The sequence below is a fragment of the Trachypithecus francoisi genome, unplaced genomic scaffold (assembly GCF_009764315.1).
Source record: "Trachypithecus francoisi isolate TF-2019V2 unplaced genomic scaffold, Tfra_2.0 Lachesis_group8, whole genome shotgun sequence".
NCBI lineage: Eukaryota > Metazoa > Chordata > Mammalia > Primates > Cercopithecidae > Trachypithecus > Trachypithecus francoisi.
In genome coordinates this window covers 62475647-62499706 of record NW_022681473.1, presented here as the reverse complement: position 1 = coordinate 62499706, position 24060 = coordinate 62475647, and the positions used below count along the sequence as shown (strand labels likewise).

General features: G+C 40.2%; 1 protein-coding gene across 5 annotated transcripts in view; it reads right to left on the bottom strand.

The window, feature by feature from the left end:
- Positions 1-24060, bottom strand: part of NUP98 (nucleoporin 98 and 96 precursor) — a 135793-nt gene that overhangs the window by 61188 nt on the left and 50545 nt on the right. For 3 of the 5 annotated variants that reach the window (XM_033205665.1, XM_033205663.1, XM_033205664.1), the window contains exons 12-14: positions 16272-16412; positions 8711-8844; positions 4563-4750 (exon numbers count right to left, since the gene is read on the bottom strand). In XM_033205665.1, the coding sequence (XP_033061556.1) occupies positions 4563-4750; positions 8711-8844; positions 16272-16412 (463 nt within the window). The remainder of the gene's footprint in view (positions 1-4562; positions 4751-8710; positions 8845-16271; positions 16413-24060) is intronic. The other 2 variants (XM_033205666.1, XM_033205667.1) reach the window with 1 other exon arrangement.

Below are 24060 nucleotides of genomic sequence, written 5' to 3'. Positions count from 1 at the left end.
GGTGGGAGGATCTCTTGAGCCCAGGGATCAAAGGTGCAGTGATGTATGATTGCACCACTGCACTCCAGGATGGGCAACGGCATGAGACTCTTGTCTCAAAAAAAAAAAAGAAAAAAAAGATGACGTTTGACAGCAACACCACAGAAGTGAAGCCAAGGAGGTCAGATGGTATTAACAGCAAAATATATGTCCTCCCACTCTAATCCTTTCTACTTGTGTGTCTGAAAATCCTAAGGCCTGGTGAAACTGATCTCGAGCTACTGACCTGATGATCAGACTACTGTAAACCTTTTTACCTACTCTGCGCAAAAACAGTGTATAAAATGCTAGGACAAGACCGGGCACAGTGGCTCACACCTGAAATCCCAGCACTTTGGGAGGCTGAGGTAGGCAGATCTTGAGGTCAGGAGATCAAGACTATCCTGGTTAACACAGTGAAACCTTGTCTCTACTGAAAAAAAAAAAAATTAGCTGGGCATGGTGGTAGGCGCTTGAAGTCCCAGCTACTCGGGAGGCTGAGGCAGGAGGAGAATGGCGTGAACCCAGGAGGCGGAGCTTGCAGTGAGCCGAGATCGGGCCACTGTGCTGCGCTCCAGCCTGGGCGAGAGACTCTGTCTCAAAAATAAATAAATAAATAAATAAATACATACATACATACATACATACATACATACATAAATAAAAATAAAAACAATAAAAACAGAAGAGTGTATTGCAGTAATCCAGGCAAGAGATAGTGGTGGCCTGCACTAGGGTAATAGCAATGAATGTGGTGAGAACTATACAGATTCTAAGTAAACTACAGGGTAGAACCAAGAGGATTTGCTGATAACTTAGATGAGGAATGTGTGACAAAGTCAAGGAAGATTCCAAAATTTCTGACCTGAGCAACTAGAATGACAGAAATGCAATCATCTGAGACAGGTTTTGGGTAGAACAGGTTTGAGAAAGAAGACATGGACATGTTAATTTTAAATAAATGTCTTTTAGACATCAAAGTGAAGATGTAGAGTAGGGTAAGATACAAGAATCTTGAGTTTGGGAAAGAGGTCTGGGCTGGAGATAAAAATTTGGGAATCATCAGACTATAGATGATATTTAAAGTCATGAGAATAAATTGAAACACTTTGTAAATAAGCATAGATAAAATGTGATCAACAACTGAGCCAAGGGCATTCTAATTTACAGATGGTGGAATGAACAGGAACCAGTAAAGGGGACTGAGAAGCAGCAACCAGTGAGGCAGGAAGAAAACTAGAAAATTGTGGGGTCCTGGAAGACAATTATGAAAGTGAATCAAGGAGGAGGGACAAGATCAACTGTGTAAAATGCTTCTGTTACATTAAGACCGTTGATAGGTAGCTGGGTGCAGTAGCTCATGCCTGTAATCCTAACACTTTGGGAGGCTGAGGCTTGAGCCCAGGAGTTGGAGATCACCCTGGGCAACAAAGACAGATCCCATATCTACAAAAAAAGAAAAAAAAAAGAAAAAATTAATTGGGCATGGTGGTGTGGCCCGTGGTCTCAGCTATTTGGCAGCTGAGGTGGGAGGATCTCTTGAGCCCAGGGATCAAAGGTGCAGTGATGTATGATTGCACCACTGCACTCCAGGATGGGCAACGGCATGAGACTCTTGTCTCAAAAAAAAAAAGAAAAAAAAGATGACGTTTGACAGCAACACCACAGAAGTGAAGCCAAGGAGGTCAGATGGTATTAACAGCAAAATATATGTCCTCCCACTCTAATCCTTTCTACTTGTGTGTCTGAAAATCCTAAGGCCTGGTGAAACTGATCTCGAGCTACTGACCTGATGATCAGACTACTGTAAACCTTTTTACCTACTCTGCGCAAAAACAGTGTATAAAATGCTAGGACAAGACCGGGCACAGTGGCTCACACCTGAAATCCCAGCACTTTGGGGGTCTGAGGCGGGTGAATTATCTGAGGTGAGGAGTTCAAGACCAGCCTGGCCAACATGGCAAAACCCCATCTCTATACAAAAATTAGCTGGGTGTGGTGGCGTGCACCTGTAGTCCCAGCTACTTGGGAGGTTGAGGCAGGAGAATTGCTTGAACCCAGTGAGCCGAGATCATGCCACTGCACTCCAGCCTGCGTGACAGAGCAAGACTATCTCAAAAATAAATAAATAAATAAATAAATAAATAAATAAATAATATGCTAGGACAGATATAAATAATACACAGTCCCTGCCTTCAAAATAATTTACTGATATTCTAAGAAACACATAAAATTAGACTTTCCACCTTTTGTGAAGCAGATTACCGTATTTTCTTTTTTGTTTGGAGGCCAAGTCTCACCCTGTCACCCAGGCTGGAGTACGGGGGTGCAATCCCGGCTCACTGCAACCTTGCCTCCCCAGTTCAAGTGGTTCTCCTGCCTCAGCCTCCCAAGCAGCTGGGGTTACAGGCACACGCAACTATGCCCAGCTAATTTTGTATATTCAGTAGAGACGGGGTTTCATCATGTTAGCCAGGCTGATCTTGAACTCCCCACCTCTGGTGATCTGCCCACCTCGGCCATCCAAAGTGCTGGGATTACAGGCGTGAGCCACTGCGCCCGGCTGGATTACCACCATGTTTTCAGGGAAAGAAAGTTGCATGTAATGTTTTTAACTTATTAACCTTCATAGACAAAGAATTGGGAGTGAAAAAAATTGTTCTCCAAAGCTTACAAAATGTCCCACCCAAAAAAACCCACCTCTTTTTTTTCTGACTAGAAAAGTACTTGTTAAAAATGCCTGTGTGTGTGTGTGTATATATCTAGAAAAATAACCAAGAAATGACATGCCATGACATTCTCTCTCCTGATGTTAAATAATGTTAACAGTCTGATTTTTAATTTTCCTCAGGTTTTTGTTCCATGCATGTATCAACACTTTGAGGTATATTTGTTCTAAGGCATCATTTAAGTGTAGTTTTCTGTGTTTACCAATGACTTTTCTACATACTTTTCTGTATTTTTTCTGTGTAATTATTTTATTTTTGGTTCTATATTTGTATAAAATTATAACGTATAAAAAAAAACACACTGGGCATGGTGACTCACACCTAGCACTTTGGGAGGTTGAGGCGGGGGGATCACCTAAAGTCAGGAGTTCGAGCCCAGTCTGACAAACATGGAGAACCCTCTCTCTACTAAAAATACAAAAAAAAAATTAGCCGGGCATGGTGGCGCATGCCTGTAATCTCAGCTACTCGGGAGGCTGATACAGGAGAATCACTTGAACCCAGAAGGGAGAGGTTGTGGTGAGCCAAGATCGTGCCATTGCACTCAAACATGGGCAATAACAGCAAAACTCCATCTCAAAAAACAAACAAACAAACAAAACCAGATTCTTCTTAATCTATTTGACCATTGTGAGTTGTAAGAAAAAAGGAAAAGTAGTCTTAGCACAGTGGCTCACACCTGTAATCCCAGCAATTTGGGAGGCCAAGGTGGGAGGACCGCTTGACACCAGTTTGAGACCAGCCTAGGCAACATACGCAAGACACCATCTCTACAAAAAAATTTTTTTCAAGTAGCCAGGCCTGGTGGTGCATACCTGTAGTCCTAGCTACTTGGGAGGCTCACGTGGGAGGACTGCTTTGAGCCCAGGAGCTCAAGGTCACAGTAAGCCATGATCATGCCACTTTATTCTAGCCTGGGCAAAAAAGAGAGACCCTGTCTCTTAAAAAAAAAAAAAAAAAAAAACATGGCCAGATGTGGTGGCTCACACCTTTAATTCCCAACACTTTTGGGAGGCTGAGACGGCTGATCACTTGAGTTCAGGAGTTCAACACCAGACTGAACAACATAGGAAGATCCTATCTCTACAAAAATAAAAAAATTAGCTAGGCATGGTGGCACAAGCCTATAGTTGCAGTTACTTGGGAGGCTGAGGTGGAAGGATCGCTTGAGCTGTGGAGGCTGAGGCTGCAGTCACTGCATTCCAGCCTGGGAGACCTGAACTTTTAAAAACAACAACAAAAAACCCTAATTATTCAAAACCAAAACAAAATCATGAATATGTAAAATAAGAGGCATATTTATCAAAATATTTTTATGCTAACTATGAGTTATCCCTGGGAATGATCAGGGGACTCTTACTCTTCTCCGTGATGTTCTGTATTTTTCAAACTATAAAAAAGTGGACTGGCTGGGCACAGTGGCTCGGCACTATAATCCCAGCACTTTGGGAGGCCAGTCGGTAGATCACATGAGGTCAGGGTTTCAAGACCAGCCTGACCAACATGGTGAAACCCCGCTTCTACTAAAAATACAAAATTAGCCAGGCGTGATGGCACACGCCTGTAATCCCAACTACTCAGGAAGCTGAGGCAGGAGAATCGTTTGAACCTAGGAGCCAAAGGTTGCAGTAAGCAAAGATCATGCCATTGCACTCCAGCCTGGGCGAAAGAGTAAGACTCTGTCTCAAAAAGAAAAACAAACAAAGTGGACTGTATTACATCTGTAATATATTTAAATAAATAATTGTATATTGTTTCATACTTAGTTTATATCAGTATTTCATACTTAATTTCTGTTAACAAAAATAAACTCACTTGGGCATGAATGCTCCATTGGCTAGGGATGGTTCATCGTCATCCAGCCCATCAAAAAGATGTGACTTCGCTGTGCCTGTTGTTTGTAAAGCCTTTGGCCGGACTCTAGTGGCAGGGCGGGGTGTCAATTTATAATGAGTAGGTGTAGTAAGAGCCTTCTGGGCTGCTGGATTTGTTGGTTTCAATCTCTGAAAAACAAAAGCATCAAGGAAATTTTTACTTTACTTTAAATGTATTGCACTGGCTTTAAAAATCACAAGACCAGATTTCAACCCTCATCTCTGCCATTCACTTGCTCCCATAAAACAAGGATGCTCACACCCAACTTTGTACATGTTGAGTATCCCTCATCCAAAATGCTTGGGACTGGAAGTATTTTGGATTTTTTTGTATTTTGAAATATTTGCATTACACTCACCAGTTGAGTATCCCAAATGTGAAAATCCAAAATGTCCCAATGAGCATTTCCTTTGAATGTCACGTCAGTGCTCAAAGTTTTGGATTTTGGAGCATTTTGGATTTGGGATGCACTATCTGTATGTATGTGTGAATACTAACAGAACTGTCTTTATTGTTCTAGAATTGATTTGTACTTATCTTTCCAGCCCCTAATTAAAATGATTTGTCTGACATTTTAAAAAATCTAATCAAGATAATGAATCTGTTAGCCAAACAGTGGTGGTGTGCATCTGTAATCTCAGCTACTGGGGAGGCTGAGGCATGGGAATCGCTTGAACCCAGGAGGCGGAGGTTGCAGTAAGCTGAGATCACAACACTGCACTCCAGCCTGGGTGACAGAGCGAGATTCTTTCTCCAAAAAAAACCAAAGATAACGAATCTGAAAAAAGTTTTGTAAATTAAAATGTACAAACGCAACATATTAATATTCTCTTCGTTCTATAGTTTATCTTGCAATTATTCTGGTTTGAAAAACAGTATATATATGTTCATTTGATGAAAACATGATATCAAAAAAATCCTAAGCCATAGTCATTACTTTTCAATTAAATCAAAAATCTTAGCTTCAAGAAAAACTGAGACTCTGTCATGAATTAATATTCAACTTCTGTGAAATCCAAATTGCTCTGGGAAAAAAAGGACAGATATTAGCTTGTATTTATTCATCTTTTAGTAAACATTAATAATTAAACATTAAGTCAAACTCTGGGTACCAGAAATAAAAATAAAGTTACTTCCTCTGATTACTGACGAAACAACAAGTTACTGGAAGACACACAACTAAATTTCAGGGTGCTTCAAATGGCATCTCTACAATATCATACAGCATCCTGAGGATGTTGTACATTTGTTTTCCTAACAGCATAAATGAGATTATATAACCACTTCAAATAACAACGTCTAGCGTATCTCGCCTGTCACAATTTATTCTTCTCTTCCCAGTGCAAGCTGTTTACACTTAACAATGAATCTTTGTTATTCCCAGATTGTTGTGATCTTTCACAATTCTGTCTTCATTTGGAATGCTTGACCTAGACTTGCCAAGTCCTACATACCCATACAAAAAAGTTAAATGTTCCTCTTCTGAAAACAAAGCCTTATCAAATTCATCCAAGCATCTATGATCTTTTCACTATTATATTTTAAATTTTGTATTAAGATAAAACTCACGTGACATAGAATTCACCATTTTAACGCATCTACTTCAATAGTTTTTAGTATATTTACAAGGTTGTGCAACCATCACCACTATCTGACTCCTGAAAACTTTGATGACTTCAAAAAGAAACTCAGTTCCTCTCAATTTCTTCCCTTTTTCTTTGCAACTATGAATCTGTTTTCTTTCCCTATGGATTTGCCTATTCTGGGTATAGCATATAAATCAAATCATGTGACTTTTTGTGTCTGGCTCCTTTCACTTAACATTTTCTTTCCTTTTGTTTTGAGATGGAGTTTCCCTCTTGTTGTCTGGGCTGGAGTGCAATGGTGTAATCTCGGCTCACTGCAATCTCCACCTCCCAGGTTCAAGTGATTCTCCTGCCTCAGCCTCACAAGTAGCTGGCATTATGGGCATGTGCCACCATGCCTCGCTAATGTTGTATTTTTCTTTTTAGTAGAGATGGGGCTTCATCATGTTGGTCAGGCTGGTCTCAAACTCCTGACCTCAGGTGATCTGCCCACCTCAGCCTCCCAAAGTGCTGGGATTAAAGACATAAGCCACCATGCCCATCGTGCCCGGCCTTCACTTACATTTTCAAGGTTCATTTATGTTATAGCATGTATCAGTACTTTACTCCTATTTATGGCTGAATATTCCATCATACAGATATAAAACATTTTGTTTATCCATTCGTCATTGACAGACACACTTCTATTATCACATATACTCTACTGAACCAGTGTAAATTTAAGTGCTTGTCTGTCTGATCTTTGTCATTGGTTAGCAACCTTAATAAATTCTTGTTTATTTTAATTTTGTATCCTCAGCACTTAACAACACAATGCCTTACACATATTCAGCCACCTAAAATTAGGCTGCGTAAATAATTTTCGTCTAATCATTTACACGTCACTTTAAAACGTACTTTCATATTCTTATCTTGCTTCTCATATCTAGTTTACAGGATTAAATTTAAGAACATAGTAAGATCCCATTTCTTTTTTGTTTTTTTGAAACGAAGTTTTGCTCTTGTTGCCCAGGCTGGAGTGCAATGGCGCAATCTTGGCTCACTGCAACCTCTGCCTGCCAGGTTCAAGCAATTATCCCACCTCCCAAGTAGCTGTGATTACAGGTGCCCACCACCATGCCCAGATAATTTTTGCATATTTAGTAGAGACGAGGTTTCACTGTGTTGACCAGGCTGGTCTAGAACTTGTGAACTCAGGGGATCCACCCGCCTCAGACTCCCCAAGAGCTGGGATTACAGGCATAAGCCACAGTGCCGGGCAGATCCCATTTCTTAAAAAAATAAAATAAAATAAAATAAAAAATAAAAAAAAAAACAAAAAAACCCCCCAAAAACCAAAAAACAAAACAAAACAAAACAAAAAAAACAGAAAATAAAAAGCTGAGGGATACATGTAATGACATAAGTGATTGAAAAATAGTTTCTGTATATTGAGCAATTTACTATGATCCTGGTGTGCATTATCTCATTTGGCCCTCAACATTGAACACTATTACTGTCCTCATTTTACAGAAGAAACAAATTTACGGAGGCAAAATGACTTTCTTATTTTCCAATGTCTCACAGATGATTAGTGGTAAAACAAGGATCAAATAGACCAAAGACTACATTTTTAACACCATGTGAGTAAAAGATCATGTTTTTACACTAGAGTTATAAGGGATTAAACACAAAGCTATGTAAAAATCAAGAGGTTAAGATTTTGGTTATGCCACTTAAGAGCATTATGATTTGAGGAAAGTCGGCCTCTCTAAGCCTTAGTTTACTTAGTTATAAAATGACAATAGGGGCCAGGCGCGGTGGCTCAAGCCTGTAATCCCAGCACTTTGGGAGGCCGAGACGGGCGGATCACGAGGTCAGGAGATCGAGACCATCCTGGCTAACATGGTGAAACCCCGTCTCTACTAAAAATACAAAAAACTAGCTGGGCGAGGTGGCGGGCGCCTGTAGTCCCAGCTGCTCGGGAGACTGAGGCAGGAGAATGGCGTGAACCCGGGAGGCGGAGCTTGCAGTGAGCTGAGATCCGGCCACTGCACTCCAGTCCGGGCGACAGAGCGAGACACCGCCTCAAAAAAAATAAAATAAAATAAAAAAATAAATAAATAAATAAAATGACAATAGGGCTGGGCATGGTGTCTTATACCTGTAATCCCAGCATGTTAGGAGACTGAGGCAGGAGGTTTGCTTCCAGGAGTTCAACACCAGCAAGACATCATCTCAAAAAGAAAAAAACTTAGAAAAAATTGTTTTAATTAAAAATGAGAATATTAATATCTGCCTTATTTCAGGGCTTGATCTTCAGTGTAGTGGTCATTTGACTGTTGGAACACCGTCCAGATACAGCAAAAATAATTTACCCCCAGCTGAGTGAAATAATGTTAAAAAATTAATTATGCCTAGCTTTGCTTAATCCCTTAATATATACAAGCAAAAAATTACATTCTGCACATTCAGTTTCTCTTTCTTTGATATGATATTTTACAGAAGTATCCTTAAATTTACCTCTTCCTTCTTCTTAGGGTCTGACATGGGATTCCGGAAGAGAGGAGAGTCTCCAAAAGGTGAGTATGTTAGACTATTGATGTGCTGCTGGAGAACAGCCTGCTGAGCAGCAGAAGCATTTGGATCTGTCAAAGCTTTTTAAAAAAAAAGAAAACAAAATTATATATAAATGCAAGGATACGATGCACTTATAACACAGAGCTCAGTATTCTTTTTGAAGAAGTGGTCTTCAAAATGTTCAGATCAATGGTATCACTGGGGCAGAATGTGTGTAAAGCAAACTGCAAAGAAAATCAAGAATCAAATAAGCTAATAGGTCAAATTTAGGAAGAAGTATTTCATAAGATACAGTACTCACATAAATTCACTTACACAGTGTTCACTGTCACCACTAATCAAAGAAAGGAAAATTAAAACCTGATGAAATATTTTATGCATACCTATCACTGAAATAGCTGCATAAAAAGCCATAGTCTTTGACTTCTAGAGACATATAGACGGGTTTGTCTAAAGGCAATAATATGACGGTATACAGGGCAAGTACTGTGTGTGTGTGTGTGTGTGTGTGTAAGCATGTGTATGTGTATGTAATTGTCTAAAGGAAATAATATGACAATATACAACAGGGAAAGTACTGTGTGTGTGTGTGCGCACGCGCGCACATGCACACCCAGGCTGGAGTGTAGCGGCACGATTTTGGCTTGCTGCAACCTCTGCCTCTGGGCTCAACTGATCCTCTAACCTCAGACTCCCGAGTAGCTGGGACTACAGGGGTGAGTCACCAGGCCAACAACAGCTAATTTTCTCTGTGTGTGTGTGGGGGGGGAGGGGGTGTGGGTTTTTGAGATGAGGTTTTGCTGTGTTGCCTTGGCTAGTCTTGAACTCCTGAACTTGAGCTATCTGCCCACCTTGGCCTCCCAAAATGCTGGGATTACAGGCGTCAGCCACCACACCTGGCCTCTATTTTTTAACCTCATACTTTTAATCATGAAAATTTAACTCAAGGACTTAATTAAACTAGAAAGAAAATAAAAAAAATTCCTAAGCATTCAGTGCATATTATATATAACAGTCAAGATATGGAAACAACCTATGTATCCAACATTAATAGTTGTAGGCTGGGTGCGGTGGCTCACGCTTATAATCCCAGCACTTTGGGAGGCCGTGGCGAGCAGATCACTTGAGGTCAGGAGTTCGAGACCAATCTGGCCAATACAGGGAAACCCCACCTCTACTAAAAACACAAAAAATTAGCTGGGCATAGGGGTGCACACCTATAATCCCAGCTGGAACCCAGGAAGTGGAGGTTGCAGTGAGCCGAGATCACGCCACTGCACTCCAGCCTGGGTGAAAGAGTAAGACTCTGTCTCAAACAAACAAAAAAAGTTGTAAACATCATGACACATCATCATAGGTTATGTAGTTATTAAAAATAATTTGTTTCATTGTGGAAGTATGAAATTACCTTTGATTTATTAAGTAAAATTTCCAGAATAAAAATATTATGTACATTAAGGCTACAGAGGAAGTCAGCATACAAACAAAAATGTGTTTTTTTCCCCCCCAATCCAGGTGTCTTCCTGAAGAAAACGGTTAGGTTATCCTTCTAAGTTTATTATTTATTATTTACATTTATTTAACATTCAAATAATATAAACTGAAAGAAAAAAGAAATCACTAAGTCTAATTTTCTCTCGAAGTATAAGAACTTCTGTTATCAACTGCAGAGAATTTAGGGAACAGACATAAGTAACAATGAAGACTATTCACGATCTACCATTGTAACAAGTAAAACAGTAAGAAAAAAAGCAAAACCACTACAGTATACCCTGACTGAAGGCAAAATCTTTTTGCAAGATAAAAATCTCTTTCGAAAAATACTGATCAAAACTCAAATCATACTAAAGTCATTTTACAGGCAAAAATACTACCTTTTTCCCTTATAAACATTTACAAATAAAGTTACTGCCAAAATATAATAATCCACAGTAAAGAAGTGACATAAAACATTCTGAAAAGTCTCACAACGTTGTAGGGACTAGGGAGAGGCAGTATGGAGAACAAAAGCAGTTAAAAAACAAAACAAAACAAAAAAACCCAGAATGGGCTGCTATAGCTAAATTAATGAAAACGAAGTAGATCCACCTTAGTCAAAGGTTTCTTAAAATTGATGTATTCAATAAATACTAAAATACCATACGTTCATGTTGGTATTTAATAAGACAGGACAAGTTTGCTCAGGATTTCAAACCAAGAGATGTCAATTTTAAGAGCACAAAGTAAATCATCTATATTGAGAAAGTTCCTAAATCCAATTTAGGAGCAAAAAATAAAGAAAAGCATTTTTTGGGGGGTATATAGTACTACAGATTAACAACATACTGTTATTTTGGGGACTATGCAAGCAGACTCAAGAAACATTTTACAGAACTGCAAACCTCACTGGTCATTTTGTTACTGGACAGGCAATTACTTATTTAGGAAACTGACCTTAGTTGATCTCATCATTTAACAAGTACAAATCACTCTACCTGGGTGTGCTCAAAAAAAAAAACCAAACCAAAAACTTCCTTTAACAAATCCAAACACAAGAAAGTGTATGAGTGTGTATTTGTATGAATAAATACAAATTTTGTGTTAACTGTAGTATTTAAAGACACCGATAAGCGAGTATCTTGGTAGATTAGCAAAAACAAGAAAACAAACAAGCACTACTTAAGCAACTAGTGGTATTACAGTCAAGCTTGGTCAAAATAATTTGAAAATTTTCCAAAGAACAAATTCTGAAGAAATTTCAAAAGAAAATATTACAAAACACTAAATCATAACCAAATGATTAAAGGGATTGGGAAAAGTATACAAACCAAGTCTTCTGATGAAACACAAGAATCTGATGATACTTTATCCAGAAAAATGTCAGTGGGTTACCACAAATAAATTATACTAGAGCGAGGCATGGTGGCTCACACCTGTAATCCCAGCACTTTGGAAAGTTGAGGCGAGTAGATTACTTCAGGTCAGGAGTTCATGAATAGCCTGGGCAAATGGGATCTCCACTAAAAATACAAGAATTAGCCGGGCATGGTGACACGTACCTGTAGTCCCAGCTACTCAGGAGGCTGAGACAGGAGAATTGCCTGAACCCGGAGGTGGAGGCTGCAGTGAGCCAAGATTGTGCCACTGCACTCCAGCCTGGGTGACAGAGTGAGACTCCTCTCAAAAAAAAAAAAAAAGAAAGAAAGAAAGAAAATAAATTATACTAGACTGGTTTTGTTTAGCTTTACGAAATAAAAGTAGAACCACTGGGTGGAAACTCTATGGAGGCAGGATTTGGTTTCTAAACAACCAGAACAGAACAACAGACTGTACCGCCTGTAAGGAAGCCACCATACCTGAGGTTTTTTTAAGACAAGCTCGACTCACATAGTTCTAAAGTACTTTCAATTAAGATTCCGTGGTACAAAGATGTACATTCTAAAAGTAAATACAATTACCTTTAAATGGGCAGTAATGTTAAGACACACAACTTTAATACTAACTAAATTATTGTGTCAGGAACTTTGGAAAAAGAGATGGATTATTAAAAACTAGTCAAAAAGCTATATAAGTAAAAATGGCATTATTAACAATAATTTATACTACCTCCTTCTACTAAGACCAATGAAAAATGAGAAAAAAATAAAATTAAAACATAATTATTATTATTTTTTTGAGACGGAGTCTCACTGTGTCACCCTGGCTGGAGTGCAGTGGCGCAATCTCAGCTCACTGCAACCTCCGTCTCCTGGATAAGGCAATTCTCCTGCCTCGGCCTTTCAAGTAGCTGGGATTACAGGTGCCTGCCACCACGCCAGGCTAATTTTTGTATTTTTAGTAGAGATGGGGTTTCACCATGTTGGCCAGGCTGGTCAAACTCCTGACCTCAGGTGCTCCACCCACCTTGGCCTCCCAAAGTGCTGGGATTACAGGCGTGAGGCACCGCGCCCAGCCTATTTTTAAAGATAAAGCTAAGTATAAAGTTCGCACAGAGATCAATGAAAACTCGAAGTCACCTCCTCTCTCTCCAAAGACCTTATTAAAATCTATGGCTAAAAAATATTGAAATGTATATATATAAAATAAACCCATAATGACAGACAATGGGAAGGTGGCAAATGAACACATGAGAAAATCTGACAAATTTCTAGGGGAAAGATGTGGACAGAGGACTGATCAAGCAGGATACAGAAACCTATAGTTTAGAGTACACTCAATAGCAATTACAGCTGACCCTTGAACAACACAAGTTTGAACTGTGTTGATCCACTTATGTGTGGATTTCCTCCTCTGCCATCCCCTGAGAGAGCAAGACCAACCCCTTCCTCCCCCTCATGATTTTCTTAATAATATATTCTTTCTTTAGCTTACTTTATAGTAAGAATATAGTACATACTATATATAATATACATAATGTGTATTAACTGTTTATGCTGTCAGTAAAGCCTGGGAATCAAAGATTATTTGCAAATTTTCAACTGTGTGTGGGTCAGCACCCCTAACCCTCATATTGTCCAAGGGTCTACCAGTATGATCAAATGACGCATATCTACCTTGGAGAATCCCAGATGTCTAGGGACTTGGGAATACCATGTTTGATGAAGCAGAATTGAAACCAGGAAGAGGAAAGAATTAATGGAAAGTCTAAGCCAGACGCGGTGGCTCACACCTGTAATCCCAGCACTTTGGGAGGCTGAGGCGAGAGGACTGCTGGAGGTCAGGAGTTCAAGACCAGCGTAGACAAGATGGTGAAACCCAATCTCTACTGAAAATACAAAAAATAGCCAGGCATGATGACATGGGCCTGCAATCCCAGCTACTCAGGAGGCTGAGGAAACAGAATCAATTGAACCTGGGAGGCGAAGGTTACAGTGAGCCAAGATCGAGATCACACCACTACACTTCAGTCTGGGACAGAGAGCAAGACTCTTTCAAAAAAAAAGATAAATGAAGTTTATATAGAAAACTACATATTGCCATCCTCCTAATCACTGGTGCTCAATACACAGGTCAAAGCAGGCCTCTCTCTAAGTAAACACATAAAAAGGAGAAGGGCAACTACTGAGGTTACTGGTATCATCCCAGAGCTAAGAATTTGACATTCTAACATTTAGAGGACCCTCTGTCTGATCATAGTTGGTTTCTAGATTACTCACTCTAAAGTAAAACCTACTGGTAAACGAGCTCTACTCACATACAAAAAGTTGCCAGTGACCTTTTAAATATAAATATAAATATATATATATATATATATATAAATTTTTTTTTTTTGTAGACAGAGTTTCACACTGTCGCCCAGGCTGGAGTGTAGTGGCATGATGTCAGCTTAGTGCAACTTCCGCCTTCCAGGTTCAAGTGATTCTCCCGCCTCAGCCTCCAGAGCAGCTGAGATTACAGGCATGTGCCACCATGCCCAGCCAGTTTTTCTATTTGTGGTTGACATGGGGTTTTACCATGTTGGCCGGCTGGTCTCAAACACTTGACCTCAAGCAATCCGCCCACCTCAGCCTCCCAAAGCGCTGGGATTACAGTCATGAGCCACCGTGTCCAGCCTATTTTTAATCTTAAATAGGAATGAAAGGACTACCAAGCATTAAAGATTGGTGGCAGGCACCTGTAATCCCAGCTATTCAGGAAGCTGAGGCAGGAGAATTGCTTGAACCTGGGAGGCAGAGGTTGCAGTGAGCCGAGATTATATAACTGCACTGCAGCCTAGGGAACAGAGAAAGACTCTGTCTCCAAAAAAAAAAAAAAGATGAGAAAACAAGTAAGGGTAATAAAAGCATAGGGAAGGGTACTAATATCCTCATTTGACAAAGAAGACTCAAGAAACACTAGCACCTTTTTGACAGAATAGGAAAAATATGTAAGTATGTAGCTTAAATTTGCAAAGGTGTCTCAAAACGTGACACATGTATCATGATAGTATGGGAGATAATTTAGTGGTACAGAAACATCTATCTATTCTATTTATCTCAGTTACTCTATGACAGATGACAACCAGTTTTTCACTTCCTATGGAACATCATTTTCTTTCCCTTTTTCTTCTTGTTGAGATGGACTCCCACTCTATCACGCAGGCTGGAATGTAGTGGTGCGATCTCGGCTCACTGCAACCTCCACCTCCCGGGTTCAAGCGATTCTCCTGTCTCAGCCTCCTGAGTATCTGGGATTACAGGCAGGCACCACCATATCCGGTTAATTTTTGAATTTTTAGTAGATACGAGATTTCACCATGTTGTCAGGCTGGTCTCAAACTCCTGACCTCGTGATCTGCCCGCCTCGGCCTCCCAAAGTGTTGGGATTACAGGCGTGAGCCACCGTGTCCAGCCCATAATTTTCCTTAAAAAGCTATTTAAATTAAAAAGTAAGTTAATTTCGGCCAGGCGCAGTGGCTCATGCCTGTAATCCCAGCACTTTGGGAGGCCGAGGTGGGCGGATCACAAGGTCAGGAGATGGAGACCATCCTGGCTAACATGGTGAAATCCTGTCTCTATTAAAAATACAAAAAAATTAGCTGGGCATAGTGGCGTGGCGGGTGCCTGTAGTCCCAGCTACTCAAGAGGCTGAGGCAGGAGAATGGCGTGAATCCAGGAGGTGGAGCTTGCAGTGAGCCCAGATCGAGCCACTGCACTCCAGCCTGGGCGACAGAGCAAAACTCCATCTCAAAAAAAAAAAAAAAAAAAAAGTAAGTTAATTTCCTTAAGTTCAAAATAAATAATAAAGTGGTAAGTGGACACTTCCAAAGTTCGGAAGGAGTATTCAAATGAATGAAGTATGAAAAACACCTCAGGCTGGGCGCGGTGGCTTACAACTGTAATCCTAGCACATTGGGAGGCCAAGGTGGGTGGATCACGAGGTCAGGAATTCGAGACCAGCCTGGCCAACATGGTGAAACCCCATCTCTGCTCAAGATACAAAAAAAAAAATTAGCTGGGCGTGGTGGTGTGCACCTGTAATCCCAGCTACTTGGGAAGCTGAGGCAGAAGAATCACTTGAACCCAGGAGGTGGAGGCTGCAGTGAGCTGAGATCACGCCACTGCACGCCAGCTTGGGCAACAGTGCGAGATTCCTTTTCAAAAAAATAAAAGAAAGAAAAACACTTCAATAGCTAAAACTAAATTTACGAAATATAGTAAATTTAGTAAACATAATTATATTAGAAAAAGTAAATAAAGTAGAGGTGATACATGAGCTAAATTCTCATTTACCATAACAGGTTAAATTTACTTAGATTTAATAAACCAAAACACAGCAATATAAGCACATTTAGATATTAATTAAATTATATATCAGACGAATTAAAAAGAGCTAACAAAGTGGTTTCTTTGAGAGAGGAGGCCTAGGAGCAGGGAAAGCAGAGTAGGCCAGGATCTATTAATAAGCCCTTCTTTATTACACAATTGTTTAATGACATGCATGTATGTAATGCCTTGCTAGGAATAGGACGGGGTAGGATGGAAAATCAGGTCAGCAAGTATTAGCAAAAAATTAAGAAAAGCCTTCTAAAGTGACTGACACTTACCTACTGGGGCCTGGGGGGCTCCAAAGCCCAAAGTGGCTGTTGTAGTATTAAATCCAGGGGCCCCAAAGGCTCCTGTACCAAGAGGCCCTCCAATCTTAGGTTGGTTGTTCCCAAACAAAGATGCCTGTCCAGCACCAAGAGCTACGGAGACAAGAGGAAAGAAAAAAGCACCACAGAAGATTCTTTCAGTGTTGTGCCAGAGGTCAGTTACTTAAAAATATAATACATTTGGAAACTTCATAATGACCACTCATTTCAACAAAGGGGTGAATATGGTAAGTGCTACTTCAGGTCAAGCACTGGGTCAGTACGTTATACACATCATAGGTAAAATACTCAAATCTCTCTGTGCTTCAATTTCCTCAACTATAACATGAAGTAACATATAGCTTAGACATTTATCCTAAAATTAAAATGAATAAACATTCATAAAGCATTTAGAAGAGATCAGGTACATACTATATGCTCACCAAAATTAGCTGGTATGTCTGATGTAGAAACTATTATTCCCATTTAACAGAGGAGAAAACTTAGGGTTTAGTAATTAGCACGATGCGACAATGTTATAAATGATAGAAATGGGGTTCAAACCTAGGTGTACTTGACAACCAGGCCTCTTAACTGCCTGCCACTCTATAGCAGAACAGATTTCCAAAGAATTTTTTTTTTTTTTTTTTTTTTTTTTGAGGCGGAGTCTCGCTCTGTCGCCCGGACTGGAGTGCAGTGGCCGGATCTCAGCTCACTGCAAGCTCCGTCTCCCAGGTTTACGCCATTCTCCTGCCTCAGCCTCCCGAGTAGCTGGGACTACAGGCGCCCGCCACCTCGCCCGGCTAGTTTTTGTATTTTTAGTAGAGACGGGGTTTCACCGTATTAGCCAGGATGGTCTCGATCTCCTGACCTCGTGATCCGCCCGTCTCGGCCTCCCAAAGTGCTGGGATTACAGGCTTGAGCCACCGCGCCCGGCCTTCCAAAGAATTTTTAAAAATTATTCTTAAAATTCAGTACTTGCAAATCAAAATACTCAACACAATCATGTCCATCTTTCTTACAGACTGAACTACAGAAAACTAAATCCAACATATTGTCTTTCACTAATACAACGTAACACTTTCAATTATACTATCTCATGAAAACTGCTTTATCTAGACAAACTTGTTTTACAAAAAGCTCAGCGTCTCCTGGTGAGGTTACTAAACAGACTCAAATTTCAGCACGAACCAGAGTGGTTGGACTAAGAACTCATTTTCACCAGAGGGAAACCCATTGCAGAAACTTGTATTGCTAAATTTTGCTTAGGGAATCCTTGTTGTCAGCGGTGATTTTAGAAGTGTAAAATAGAGGAGAATATGGTGAATACAAGTTACTGGCATTAAAAAAAAAAATCCACTCAATTTCCCAACATGTTTCCCCAAAATTATTGGCAATTTATAAGATTTAAAGGTCCTTTTAAAAAAAAGAGAAAGAGAGACAGGATCTCATTATGTCACCCAGGCTGAGTCCTGGGCGCCAGTAATCCTCCCACCTTCGCCTCCAGAGTAGCTGGGACTACAGGCATGCATCACTACGCATGGCTTCTGAAGTTGTTTTTAACATATCAACTGCATCTTGAAACAAGTATCATTTACCAGGAAAATCACTTTAAAGATATAATACTTGCAGGTCAAAAATATTGTATGGCAACTGCTTTGAGATCACAATCAAAAAAGAACAGGAAGTTTATACCAAGACAATCCACACAATATAAATTAGTAAGGATGACTACTGAACAAATTACTCTGACTGTCCAACCTCATTAAAAATAAGACAACAGGGCCGGGCACAGTGCCTCACACCTGTAATCCCACACTTTGGGAGGCCGAGGCGGGTGGATCACCTGAAGTCAGGAGTTGAAGACCAGCCTGACCAACATGGAGAAACCTCGTCTCTACTAAAAATACAAAAATTAGCTGGGTGTGGCAGCGCATGCCTGTAATCCCAACTACTTGGGAGGCTGAGGCAGGAGCATCACTTGAACCCAGGAGGCGGAGGTTGTGGTGAGCCGAGATCACACCATTGCCCTCCAGCCTGGGCAAAAAGAGTGAAACTCAGTCTCAAAAATAAAAAAAAAGACAACATTGCAGCAATAACAATATTTTACCTTAAAAAGGACAGCTTTGGGACAAAGAATAAGACTTCTTTTAAAGTTCTAAACCATTAGTAATTAACGTAAGCTCCAAGAAATACTAAAATTGTATTACTTCATCAAAGGAAATAGTTTACAGCACCAATTACAGAATTTTTTATTTTCTGGTAGTCTAATACCTCCTTGCCTCCAAACAAAAACTTAGGTGAAACTCAAATATATAAAATAGATGAAAAATTCTACTCTAAATGTGTATTGCCCTCACCTTTACAGCATCCCTGGATGATGACCCATGAATCAGTCTAAAATCACTGTACTGTATTTCAATAATCCACAGAATAAAAAAAAAAAAAAATCCACTGTACTGTATTTCAATAATCCACAGAAGAAAAAAAAAATCCTGGCCTGTGGGCCAGGCGCGGTGGCTCACGCCTGTAAATCCTAGCACTTTGGGAAGCCAAGCAGGGCAGATCACCTAAGGTCAGGAGTTCGAGACCAGCTTGACAAACATGGAGAAACCTTGTCTCTACTAAAAATACAAAATTAGCCGGGCGTGGCGGCACATGCCTGTAATCCCAGCTACTCGGGAAGGCTGAAGCAGGAGAATCGCTTGAACCCAGGTGGCAGAGGTTGCAGGGAGCCGAGATCACGCCATTGCACTCCAGCCTGGGCAACAAGAGCAAAACTCCATCTCAAAAAAAAAAAAAAAAAAAAACAACAACAAGGCACTGTGAGGTTTGGGTTGTCTGTAAAGGAATTATCATAAAATGACTACTGACTATTGCAATTTATCAATGGAAAAATAGGTATTTTTATCCAGATTTGCCTTGTTTTATGCACAAACGGCTTTTTGTTTAATGAAAGAACGAATGGTCCAGAATATGAGAGACATTCTGAGTGCGATGTTGTGTGATATAATAAAGTTTTGGTAATTTGTCAAGATAGGAAAAATGTGCTATATTTATAATTAGCTGTAGCAGTTATAAACAAGCTATATGGGGGGGCAAAATGGTAACAGCGGCCTTAGAAACTCCACAGAAAATCAAGAAAAAATTGAAAATGGTTATTTTCCTTTTGAGACATTCCAAAATTGTTAGAATTTATTAAATTGATCTAAGGCATCTATTAGCATCAGAAAGATTTTTCTATGTGTCTCTTAGTATTACAATCAACCTTACTATATGTAGCCATTACTTCAAGGAAAACCTGTAGAACGAAGGTTTATTATTATTAATAAGTAACCAAGGCAATGGTGTGCAATTGATAGTGTTAATGATAGTTAATATCACTATAAAACAAGAAATGATTATGTCCATGAGTTAATGGATGTTTCTTAGTCTGAACACATAGTGCAGGAGAAAATCACATGCCAAGGGACAGTATAAAACGTTTTATACTAAGATTGGTTTCTTAAATCTAAGCATACAAAAAAATCTTATGTATCTGTACATTTAACATTTGTATATCAACTAATCATTAAGTACCCAAATGCCCATGTTACAGGAGGCTTGAGTTTGAATCTCCATCACTGAAAATAAGAAGCTGCAGATAAACACCCATTTAGCTAATGCCTCCCAAAAATAGAGCCGAAAGCTACAGCGCTAGTCTACCTGTTATACAATGAAATGCAGAGTTCAGGAATGTGGGTGTTTGTTAAACCATGAAATGCAGAGTTCAGGAATGTGGGTGTTTGTTAAACCATGAAATGCAGAGTTCAGGAATGTGGGTGTTTATATGCAAGTCTCAGGAAATGTTCCTCTCAAAGCCAAGGGCCTGCTTCAGCAGATGTGATAATTAGGGAATTGCAACAGTGTGTGTGCCTGGTGACTCACAATTCTCATTTCCCTACATGATACACTGCTGCTAAGGTTGTGGGTGTAAAATTCTTAATTGATTGTATTCATCTTTTAGTTTATAGGAGAGACATGTATAAGGAATATACAACAGCAACACAAATGCAGTTTGTTGTGAGAGAGAACTGTCGGAGGAAAACAGAGTATATTAAAATAAAATGTTAGGATATTACATTATTGTGGAATATGAGACAAAAGCATCAGAAAAGGAGTTACAGAGTCTTGGAATATGGGGGAAGACATTGCTAATCAAAACCTACAAGATTCAGGAGTCAAAGAGAAAGTAATTCTGATCACATAAAAATAAAACTTGTGGCTGGGTGCAGTGGCTCAAGACTGTAATCCCAGTACTTTGGGAGGCTAAAGCAGGGGTATCACGAGGTCAAGAGTTCCAGACTAGCATGGCCAAAATGGTGAAACTCCATTTCTACTAAAAATACAAAAATTAGGCTGAGGCAGAAGAATTGCTTGAACCCAGGAGGCAGAGGTTGCAGTGAGCCAAGATCACGCCACTGCACTCCAGCCTAGGCAACAGACCAAGAGTCCATCTCGGAAAAAAATAAAATAAAACTTGCGGTGGGCAGGGGGGTTGGGATAGCATTAGGAGATATACCTAATGTAAATGATGACTTAATGGGTGCAGCACACCAACATGGCACATGTATACATATATAAGAAACCTGCACATTGTGCACATGTAACCTAGAACATAAAGTATAACAATTAAAAAAAAAAAAAAATCACAAAACAACTGTGGCCCAGTGCAGTGGCTCAAACCTCTAATCCCAGCACTCTGGGAGGCTGAGGCAGGCGGATCACCTGAGGTCAGTAGTTCAAGACTAGCCTGGCCAACATGGTAAAATTCCGTCTCTACTAAAATTACAAAAAATATTTTAAAAAAAGAAAAGCCTTCCTTAATTTGAATTTGAGCAAACAAGAAAAGAAAAGAAAAGCCTTCCTTAATTTGCCCGTACCAAAGCTATTCTTTCCTACAGGGTTGGAAGAAAACATTTGATTTCAACTGATATATTCTGCATATGTTTAGGGATCACACGGTACAACGAAATGAGAGCTTTTAAGTTTTAATTTCTTGCAAAATTTATGTGACAGAAATTGGGTAAGTTGAAAAGCTCAAACGAAATTCTTTCTGGGGTATAATGGGGAATTTTCATTAAAAAAAAAAACATCAGCCGGGCGCGGTGGCTCAAGCCTGTAATCCCAGCACTTTGGGAGGCCGAGTCGGGCGGATCACGAGGTCAGGAGATCAAGACCATCTCTGGCTAACACGGTGAAACCCCGTCTCTACTAAAAATACAAAAAGCTAGCTGGGCGAGGTGGCGGCGCCTGTAGTCCCAGCTACTCGGGAGGCTGAGGCAGGAGAATGGCGTGAACCCGGGAGGCGGAGCTTGCAGTGAGCTGAGATCTGGACTCCAGCCTCCACTGCACTCCAGCCTGGGTGACAGAGCGAGACTCCGCCTCAAAAACAAAAAACAAAAAACAAAAAAACAAACAAAAAAAAACACCTATTATATAACCAAAAAGAGTTAATATCCACAATACCCAAAGCATCCTTAAAAATAAATTAAGAGGCCAGGCACGGTGGCTCACGCCTGTAATCCCAGCACTTTGGGAGGCTGAGGCTGGTGGATCACTTAAGGCCAGGAGTTCGAGACCAGCCTGACCAACATGGTGAAACCCCATCTCTAACTAAAAAAATGCAAAATGAGCCAGGTGCAGTGGCGCATGCCTATAATCCCAGCTACTTAGGAGGCTGAGGCAGGAGAATCACTTGAACCTGGGAGGTGGAGGTTGCTGTGAGCTGAGATCACACCACTGTACTCCAGCCTGGGCAACGAGAGAAACTCAGTTTCAAAATAAATAAACAAACAAACAAATAAAATGCAAATTAACAAGAATCTCAAGTTAGTAGTAGATGCAGAAAAAAAGAAACAGTAATCCAATACTTTGAACAGAGAACTGACTTAAATGGCAAATAAAAAAACAAAGATATTCACCTTTGCCAGTAATCAGTGAAGTACAAATTGGAATTCACCAATTTCTATTATCATGTATGCAAAGACAAAAAAGCCCAACAATATGGAAAATACAGAAAAATGGACATTTTATATAATGTGAGCAACACAAACTGGTATTATTTTTGAAAGGCAAATTAGCAAATCCAACCAAAATCTGAAATATGCGTATCTTCCAACACTGCAATTCCAAGTTGATGTAGCAATCCTACAATAAACTAACACGTGGAAATTTATGTAACAAAAAATCTTCACTGAGGGCTTTGCCAGCATTATCAAATAACTCAAATGTCCATCAATAGATGAAATGTTAAATAAGTAAAGGTATATGTATGATGTGTGTAAACTGTATTTAATGGAATACTAAAAAATTTTGGGGGGAATGAGAAAAAAGTCTCATTCCCATCAACCTGTGTGGAGAGCAGTGGAATGATCACTGCTCACTACAGTCTTGACTTCCAAAGCTCAGGTGATTCTCCCACCTCAGCCTCCCGACTAGCTCGGACTACAGGCACAAGCCACCAAGCCCAGCTAACTTTTTGCATTTTTAGTACAGACAGGGTCTCCTTATGTTACCCAAGCAATCCACCCACCTCAGCCTCCCAAAGACCTGGGATTACAAGCATGAGCCACCTCATCCAGCTCTAAATAGGGTTTTTAAAAATGAGATTGATCTGTATGTACTGACCAAAAGAAAAACTGGTATTATGTGAAATGAAAATACAAGTCACAGAACACCATGTAAGACAGTGCTTTCAAACATTTTCGACTACAGCACATGCTATGAAAAACACTGAGATCCAAAACACATAAACACAATTGAAACAAAGTTTCATAAAATAATATTAACCTTAATATTTCAAATGATTTTTTTTTTTTTTTTTGAGGTGGAGTTTCGCTCTGTCGCCCGGACTGGAGTGCAGTGGCCGGATCTCAGCTCACTGCAAGCTCCGCCTCCCGGGTTCACGCCATTCTCCTGCCTCAGCCTCCCGAGTAGCTGGGACTACAGGCGCCCGCCACCTCGCCCGGCTAGTTTTTGTATTTTTAGTAGAGACGGGGTTTCACCGTGTTAGCCAGGATGGTCTCGATCTCCTGACCTCGTGATCTGCCCGTCTCGGCCTCCCAAAGTGCTGGGATTACAGGCTTGAGCCACCGCGCCCAGCCGATTTTTTTTTTTAAAGAGAGTCTCATTCTGTTACCCAGGCTGGAGTGCAGTGGTACGATCATAACCCACTGCAGCATCTACCTCCCAGACTTGAGTGATCCTCCCACAGCACATCTCATTCAGCTGCTTGAGTAGCTAGGACTATAGGCATATGTCACCATGCATATCTATTTTATTTATTTATTTTTTTAATAGCATCTAACTATGTTGCTCAAGATGATGTTAAACTCCTGACCTCAAGCAATCCTGCCTAGGCCTCCCAAAGTGCTGGGATTACAAGCGTAACCCATTAGGCCCAGCCTACTGATTTTTAATTCTACTTCATTTTCTTAAAAAGCTGATTGCAGGCAACTATATTAATTATAACCAACAATGCATCTCAGCCTTTGGCTTAAAAGTCACTCATACAGGGTATAGTTTCCATTTAAAAATATAATTCTAGGCTGGGCAAGGTGGCTCAAACCTGTAATCCCAACACTTTGGGAGGCCAAGGCAGGGGGATCACCTGAGGTCGGGAGTTTGAGACCAGCCTGACCAACATGGAGAAACCCCGTCTCTACTAAAAATACAAAATTAGCTGGGCGTGGAGGCACATGCCTATAATCCCAGCTACTCG